At 45.1% G+C, this 9321-nt stretch overlaps 1 protein-coding gene across 1 annotated transcript in view; it reads right to left on the bottom strand.

Annotated features, from left to right (window-relative positions):
* The window catches only part of LOC311351033 (uncharacterized protein), an 11088-nt gene extending 4920 nt beyond the window's left edge, over positions 1-6168 (bottom strand). Inside the window, 6 exon segments of the mRNA XM_084471114.1 lie at positions 674-820; positions 1231-1298; positions 1458-1561; positions 2305-2495; positions 3822-4007; positions 5683-6168. Coding sequence (XP_084327240.1) covers positions 674-820; positions 1231-1298; positions 1458-1561; positions 2305-2495; positions 3822-4007; positions 5683-6052 — 1066 coding nt within the window. The 5' untranslated portion in view covers positions 6053-6168.
* Positions 6169-9321: the final 3153 nt, after the last annotated feature.

Raw genomic sequence — 9321 nt, 5'->3', positions numbered from 1 at the left:
CAGGAAGAACTCGTTCACAGCTCTAGAACACATCCAGAACACACAGGAAGAACTCGTTCACTGCTCTAGAACACATCCAGAGAACACACAGGAAGAACTCGTTCACTGCTCTAGAACACATCCAGAACACACAGGAAGAACTCGTTCACTGCTCTAGAACACATCCAGAACACACAGGAAGAACTCGTTCACTGCTCTAGAACACATCCAGAACACACAGGAAGAACTCGTTCACTGCTCTAGAACACATCCAGAGAACACACAGGAAGAACTCGTTCACTGCTCTAGAACACATCCAGAACACACACAGGAAGAACTCGTTCACTGCTCTAGAACACATCCAGAACACATACAAAGAACTCGTTCACTGCTCTAGAACATACAAAGAACTCGTTCACTGCTCTAGAACATACAAAGAACTTGTTCACTGCTCTAGAATAAATCCAGAGAACACAGGAAGAACTTGTTCACTGCTCCAGAACACACACAAAGTACTCGTTCACTTCTAGACTTCTATACAGAATAATGTTATGTCCATACCTTAAAGTCGTATGGAAAAAAAAAAAGAAAGCTCACTAATATGCATCCTGTAATATTGTTTACTATCAGTGTTTATTGTCATTTCTGCCGGTTCCCTTGAGCATGCATCGTGTGTATATTCAACGTCAATCACCTATTTTTCTATGGAGGCCGTCCGCCTGGAAGTCCTTGGAGAACTTGTCCATGCAGCAGGAGAAGCTCCAGAAGGTGTCCACCTCCGAGTCCAGCACCTCCAGGAAGCGGCTGCACAGGTCGTTCATCCCCTGGGCGTAGCTCACCTCTGACCCCCCCAACCCCCCCCCCCCCCCCCCCCCCACCCGGACACAAACAAAGGGAACACACCACATCATCATCACAGCACACGCCCGTGGCCTATCGCAACCGGGCCGCCACCACGAGAGTTCGATTAAAGGCCACACTGCTGCAGATGCAGATGCAATCGCTGCATTGAGTAACACAACGATTTCACAACACAAAGCATCGTGTAACGGTAGCATCGCTGAGAGGGGGGGGGGGGGGGGGGGGGGGAAGGTGGTTACTGGGGTTCAGAACTGGGTACTGACTGAGTACTGTTTCACAACAGCACTATTTCAACAACGGTTCAACCGTTGAGAATAGCGGAAGCAGAAGAACCTGAAGAGTCGTGAGAAATGGATTGTCATTGTTGTCGTCGTCGTTGTTGGTTCTCACCTGGATGAAAAGCAGCGTAGGTGATGAGAATATCTCTCAACACCAGCAGGTTTCCAGAACCTTCCCCCCTGGGGGAACCGATTGCAGAGTCAACACGGTAAACACTCACAAAAAAAGAAAGAAAAGTATATCAATAAACATATGCATATACACGTGTGTGTGTGTGTGTGTGTGCGTGTGTGTGTGTGCGTGTGCGTGTGCGTGTGTGTGCTTCCATCACGACTTACAGGAAGTAGCTGAGGTCACGGTCGGTTCGCGGCACGTCCTTATCGATGATCCTGATGGCCTCCTGCAGCTCGTTCAGGTCAAAGGTCGTCCTCTCAAACAACACCTGGTGTGTGTTACATGTTATATGTTACATGTTACATGTTATATATGTTATGTGTTACATCAACTGGATTCATTGACCTAATGTTTGATAGCGACGGTGCAGTAAGCTCGCGTAATAAGTTCAAATGCCGCTACTGCCCGTCAAAAATTCCCCTCAACAAACCAAATGCACTTAAAGGGGACATATTCTACCACCAGGTGAGAGTGTGATTGGCCGTTACACGCCGTTTTGAAAATCTGCCTCTTCTGACATCACAGGTGGGCGTGTCCACCTAGATGTGCGACGGATAGATGGGCGACGTCTGCTACGGTCCACTGGGTCGGCCGGTGGACTGATCTATCCAGCAACACATCTAGGTGGACACGCCCACCTGTGATCAGGTCAGAAGAGGCAGCTTTTCAAAACGGCCAAATCACACTCTCACCTGCTGGTAGAATATGTCCCCTCTAAGGCAAACAACACGACTCTCTCCGCTCAAATCTTAACGGAGAGATATATACCACAGATATTCTACTTATTAACTGTGTAAGTCCTGTGGTTAATCAATGCTTTACGTTCTGCGTATCCACCTATAACAACATGTATTAACGTACTAATAAAACCCTGCATGTTCTTCATGTTTCTGCCTCTTTCAATACGAGACGTTCCCCCCAAAACCAACCAACACGTGTCAGCCACCACACCCCCCAGCGAGCGTCACAGCAGGAGAACAGACATCCACCCAGCGGCGAGCGGGTCCTGACCTGAGCCTGGAGTCGGAGGAAGACCAGGGGCTCCTCGCTGGACCCCCCCCCGCTGGCCCCCTCCCCGCTGGCCCCCCCGCTGGCCCCCCCCTCGCTGGCCCCCTCCTCGCTGGCCCCCCCCCCGCTGCCCTCCTGGGCCCGCAGCGTGGCCTGGCGGCGGTCGTGGTGGCGCACCGCGGCCTCCAACTCAGCTGGGTTTAAATACAGTAAGGGTTACAGTAAGGGTTTCATTCAGTGTTAGATACAGTAAGGGTTACAGTAAGGGTTTCATTCAGTGTTAGATACAGTAAGGGTTACAGTAAGGGTTTCATTCAGTGTTAGATACAGTAAGGGTTACAGTAAGGGTTTCATTCAGTGTTAGATACAGTAAGGGTTACAGTAAGGGTTTCATTCAGTGTTAGATACAGTAAGGGTTACAGTAAGGGTTTCATTCAGTGTTAAATACAGTAAGGGTTTCATTCAGTGTTAGATACAGTAAGGGTTACAGTAAGGGTTTCATTCAGTGTTAGATACAGTAAGGGTTACAGTAAGGGTTTCATTCAGTGTTAGATACAGTAAGGGTTACAGTAAGGGTTTCATTCAGTGTTAAATACAGTAAGGGTTTCATTCAGTGTTAGATACAGTAAGGGTTACAGTAAGGGTTTCATTCAGTGTTAGATACAGTAAGGGTTACAGTAAGGGTTTCATTCAGTGTTAGATACAGTAAGGGTTACAGTAAGGGTTTCATTCAGTGTTAGATACAGTAAGGGTTACAGTAAGGGTTTCATTCAGTGTTAAATACAGTAAGGGTTACAGTAAGGGTTTCATTCAGTGTTAGATACAGTAAGGGTTACAGTAAGGGTTTCATTCAGTGTTAGATACAGTAAGGGTTACAGTAAGGGTTTCATTCAGTGTTAAGATACAGTAAGGGTTACAGTAAGGGTTTCATTCAGTGTTAAATACAGTAAGGGTTACAGTAAGGGTTTCATTCAGTGTTATACAGTAAGGGTTACAGTAAGGGTTTCATTCAGTGTTAGATACAGTAAGGGTTACAGTAAGGGTTTCATTCAGTGTTAGATACAGTAAGGGTTACAGTAAGGGTTTCATTCAGTGTTAAGATACAGTAAGGGTTACAGTAAGGGTTTCATTCAGTGTTAAATACAGTAAGGGTTTCATTCAGTGTTAAATACAGTAAGGGTTACAGTAAGGGTTTCATTCAGTGTTAGATACAGTAAGGGTTACAGTAAGGGTTTCATTCAGTGTTAGATACAGTAAGGGTTACAGTAAGGGTTTCATTCAGTGTTAGATACAGTAAGGGTTACAGTAAGGGTTTCATTCAGTGTTAAATACATTATTAAATACAGTTAGCACGGATTACAGTAAGGGTTTCATTCAGTATTAAATCCGTTATTAAATACAGTTAGTATTAGAATACAGTTTGGATTAAATACAGTTTGTGTTTAATACAGTATGTGTTATAATGTGTTATAATACAGCTCAGAGGCGAGCCTCCAGACACACGCTGAGCTTTTATTTACCGTCCGTGCCGTTGAGCCGCAGGCGCACCGCCCCGGGGACCGACCGCTGCCACTTGCGCTTCATCACCTGGTAGCGCACCGCCATCTGCTGCACCAGCAGGGGGCGCTCCGCCGCCGTGGAGCTGCACGGGTACATGCCGAAGAGGAAGCGCCACACCAGGCCGCGCTCCGAGGGAGAGACGCCCCCTGCAGGCGGAGAGAGGACATCACACTGTTGGGATCCACGCCGGTGCACATACAGCTCCGTGCTTTAAGATGGTGCCACCTAGGGGCGGGACAAAGTATCGCTAGGGATGATACTAGATACTTCATATGATACTAGAATCGATACACTGGTCCCAAATATCGATTTAATATGTATATATTCTTTTTTTTTTAATGTTTAAAAAAATATATATATTATATATTGGAAACTTCTACGGAAGTTTAGACCATGAATGAACACCAAAATCCAGCACTTTTTTTTTCACCTTTTCACGGTCATTTTGTATTCATCGTTTGCCACGTATCGTGATGTTTCGTTATAGGATCGTCTAACAATATATTGATTATCACAGAATCGCAATATTATCAGTATTGTGTATCGCATGTGGTATAGTATGGTGAGTCACCCTGTGATTCCAACCCCTATCCCCCCCCCCCCCCCTTCCCTCCCTCCCTCCCTCCCCCACCATATATACACAAACACATACACAAGGGTTGTAATGAATTTTTGTTATTTTGTGATCCTTGAGGAATCACATGTCGCTGTGGGCGAGTAATCAATCGCCTCTCATGACGGTGAACTTTGCCCCTGCGCGTTTAAAGTGTGCGCTCCCTCCCTACATGCTGTTGGAGCTTATGGCTGCGGTGGAAGAATGTGGGCCGGGATTGAGGGGAAAAGGAAAGGAGAAGGGGCTTTGTTCCCGCCCCCACTGATCACAGGGGATGCGAGCCCAACGCGACTTTGACTGGGTTTGAATATAATAATGACGGTACAAAAACTCGCTGCGATATAGAGGCTACACCGATATCAGAAGGGGGTGTGACCGTTAGGAGGAACTGGATACTGGCGACAGGTTATTGTCGGACAGACTCATAGCCGGTGTTGTTATGGTGCATGAGATCTGTTCCAACAGAGACGGTCTAATGACTTACTGTCACCTTCCAGATGTACATGAAACAATACACGAGTTAGTTCAACTGTTTTTAATGATAACTGTAATAAATACTGTATTCAATACTGTATTATATACAAACTGTATTTAATACTAACTGTATTTATTACTGTATTATACATGTATTTAATCCAAACTGTATTCAATACTAACTGTACTTAATTATGTATTGAATAGGCCTACTGAATGAAACACTAACTTCAATACTAACCGTATTTAATACTCAGCCTACCACAGGGAACAGCTGTGTGTTGTGTGTGTGTGTGTGTGTGTGTGTGTGTGTGTGTGTGTGTGTGTGTGTGTGTGTGTGTGTGTGTGTGTGGTATAACTAGCCTACTGTACACAACGTGACCCAGGAGCCCTTCAGGAATAAAACCACACTTGTGCTTTAAATGAGTGATCGTCATAATAGTGCCTCTGTGCATGCACTGCTGACCTGAGGCTGTTCGTACCACGAGTCTCCTCCAATTAAGGACTTCTGACACGACTTATTGACACCCAAACAAGCTCGTTAAACTAAGACGTGCCGTTTAAACTCTGATATATACATTTTGGAATAATAAACTACGTACATATGTGTAAGCGGGACTATATACTGTTTCATAATTGTCATGTATTTAGCCTATCGTTTCAAAGAGATAGGCATATAAGACATATAAGTTTACAAATATTTGAGGAAGAAGAAAAAAAAAAAAAAGATTCACCATTTTTTAAGATGTGACTCCTCAGCCTCGACTCGTCGACCCGGCCCTCAGCATCCATGACGCCGGGCAGGCTGAGGGGAGACGCTGACGGAGCGGGCGGGCTGACCGCCTGATCCAGACCCCGCCGGCCGGAGCCTTCCGAGCGGCCGCTGGGGCTGCAGTCCGACCCCCCGCACTCCGCCCGTAGTCCGCTCTCCGCTCCGGTCCGAGTATCCCCAGAGCTCTGGAAGTCTGTAGGGTCGTCGCTTTCTTCATTGTGCGCTGCAGCAGGTGAGAGGAGCAGTGGGCCAGGTTGGTGGGGCTTTAGGTCAGGTAGGGGGACCTGAAAGCCAGGTAGGGGGACCTGCGGGTCGGAATGTCTTGGATCCATGCTGCCAGCTCCGCGGGAGAAGGAAACGCAGCCAGGACGCAACTACTTCGCGACTCATTCTAAGCTGTGTCCATAAAATACACATATAGTGGTTGTTGTTTAACCCTACGGCCTGAGGGTTCAGTCATCCAACCTGCAACTGTTTACGCTCATGTGAAGTCATATGACATGGCGGTGGGAGAGGGGGGGGCGTACATTCCAACTTGGGTTAAAGTTTTGCTTTTCGCATGATTTCGCAGCATCTGGCGCCATCTAGTGGTTAGATGAGGAACAAGTACTTCCACCACCTGGTTTGGAGTGTGGATCGTTCTATAAATCTAGATTCTCTGAATTAAACCAGTAAACATGTAGACTGGGATTGAGCCCTGTATGTCCTTTTCTCAATCGGGTTATGTTGATTTAATCCATATGATTCCTGATTCTATTTCTCTCAGTAGCCGCGTTTACATGGACACTTCTGATCCGATTAGATTTCTAATCGGAATGCGATCCGAACGTACTGTATATATGGCATTTCCAAAAGTAGTAAGCGAACGTTCTGTCTCTCGCGCACACACACATCTGGACCGGCGGCGACTTAATGGACGTGTTATCACTATTTGGCATTTTTATGTATTTTGTTGGTTTTGTTTGTATCGTTTGTTGGTAAGGTTGATCTGAAGCGCTCGTAGAAACTTCTTAGCTCTACCGTAGTGATGATTCAGCTCCTGACGCATCCTCCGCCACTGTAGGCTACTACAGTAACCTTTATAAATCCCCATTGCGCATGGAAATCCCACATTGGCAGTGTTGTGTTTCACCAATATACAGTAGCCTACATTACATATACGGTACAGCAGGCGAGGTCAGCTCGACTCTCTTCCAATAATTTCAAAAACTCGCAACTTCAGGCCTATTTTTTTTTTTACAATTGAAAAATGAACAAAACTGTCTTCTAAATTAATGAAAAACTGGGAAACGAATAAACCATTATAAGCAACGAGTGAACTTAATAAGCGGTCGAAATATGTTTTTCAACCACCGCCTCTTTCACTTGACGGTGCGCAAAGCCCGCACGGCGCACACAGACAGGTAGCAAATAGCAAAGCAGTCTCAGCATAAACACACAGTTGTGCGTTAAATTTGTCCATCGGGGAACACGTCAATTCCTCTAATGCTGATGTTTAAAATAAATCAGCACCTATTTACCTTGATCTTCAGCTGTAGCCTTGCTGAACTCCGTTACTATTTCCAAACCAGTAATCAGATTAAAGTTACTTATCCAAGTCACTGTGCGTTACTATTTTTTGTCATTTTCCTTAGTAAAAATATATATTTGCTTTCTTCTTGCGTCTCGGGGTGACGTACGGGACAAATCACGTTTCCGCCTGAGGACGTCAACTCACGTGTAGTAGGCTGTACCGCGACACAAACGTAATCAACAATGGAGGGAGGAGAGAGGTGCGCGTTTTCCAGCTGGAAATACAGGCACTATTTTGAGTTTGTGTTAGCTAAAGATGGCAATATTAAGGTTAGTTGGCGTCTCGGCGCGGTAACCCTGGCGGGTCAACTCTGGCAGCCCGTAATCCCGTACAACCCCCCCCCCCCCCCCCTCAACAATTCAGACAGCAGGGGGTGCTGTCGGCAGCTGCTGAATGTAACTAATAAAGTAACTTGTAATCTAACTTAGTTACTTTAAAAACCAAGTAATCAGTAACTAAGTTAGTAATCAGTAATCAGATTACTTTTTCAAGGTAACTGTGGCAACACTGTTCATTACATAATTAGCGCATTTGAAACTTGTGTGGCCTATATGGGTGCGGCTTATACACAATTCAGCTTTTTTAAATACATAAATGAAAGGCTTGCTTGCTTTATTCACGATGCGGCCTATATGCGGGAAATTACGGTAGGCCCCAACAGGGCGAACCGGACCCCGACTTGAAGCGGAGGTGTCTTGCTTCTCCCTTAAGGGGCTTATTTTAGATAATAACTGGTGACGTTCTATAGGCTACATTATTACACGGCTACTTTCCGAAACTAAAAAATAACTTCACACGGTGTGTCTTTTGACAATTTATTTGTTACCATTCGTAGTGTTGATCAGCAGCGAAATAGTCAAACGCCAAAGATGTTGACGTCGCTAAGCAACCGAATCCGCTGCGTTTGATAAGTTATCGGACTACTTGCAGAGTGATACACAGACGTGAATCAGGCAACAAAAAGCCATTTTCCTTGACAGTGGTCAAGTTCGGGTTGCATAAAAGTACAGACGGACCAATTCTGAACTACTGCAGCTGCTGATGCCATCTCTCTAAGTTACCCGCACCCACCCCAAACCAATCGGAATAAGTGTATACACGTCGATTATAGCGGACTACACCACCTCTTCTATTCCGCATAGAATTGTATTCCGATCAGAGAATTGTATTCCGATTGAGGCGTATATAGGATCATTTTTTATTCCGATTGAGCTGTTCTTCCACTTCTATTCGGAACAGAAGTGTCCATGTAAACGCGGCTAGTGCCAACATGATTGTGTATTCTATGGGGGGGGGGCGGGGGGGAGTTGCGTGAGAGTTGCTGGTGACACTGTTCCCCTAATGCCATAGGGACAAAAGATCAGTTCAACAGTGAACACGAACAAGTGATCTGGCATTCTTCTCTTCATCGGAACGTTCTGGTATCATTGATGAGAGTGCTGATTTATGGCAACTCTGAACCGTTAGTTCAGGAAGTGAAACCATCAGATGTTGATTGTTTAGGGAACTAGCATCAGCTGAATACACTGTCGTGTTTGGAGAAGTGAGCTCCTATCACGTACTGTATCTTCAAGTTAGCTCAAGAACTGGAGGAAGCAGTTCCTGGAATGCCATTCATCGTCATATGGTGGATGATAACCATTTGCACGCAACACGCCCGTTTCTGTAGTCCTTACTTGTCACGACAGTAGGGTGAAGACATGTTTGGTATTTAGTATTGAATTGACCCTGAATCGTGTATCTTAACAGACGTAAGACTCTTTGTCGGTGAAGGATGAGCTGTGCTCCGTTGGACTGTGGATACACGTTCAAACGTGCGACTTAAGGAAGAAGAGCTTTTCATTTGTTTTTATACACAAAAGCACATCATGTATTCCTCAATAATTATACAGAGTTTTGTCAAAGTAAAAAATAATATATTATTATTATGGAAATGGACATTGTGGATTTCTCAACACTATAAATTATTTTAGATTTATAATTAGGCAATATGTGCATATGTAACAAAATAATAGAAATGAAACGATA

Source organism: Micromesistius poutassou (assembly GCF_964030765.1).
Source record: "Micromesistius poutassou genome assembly, chromosome: 8".
Lineage (NCBI taxonomy): Eukaryota > Metazoa > Chordata > Actinopteri > Gadiformes > Gadidae > Micromesistius > Micromesistius poutassou.
Note: the sequence above shows the minus strand (reverse complement) of the source record. Positions and strands in the feature narration are given on the sequence as shown.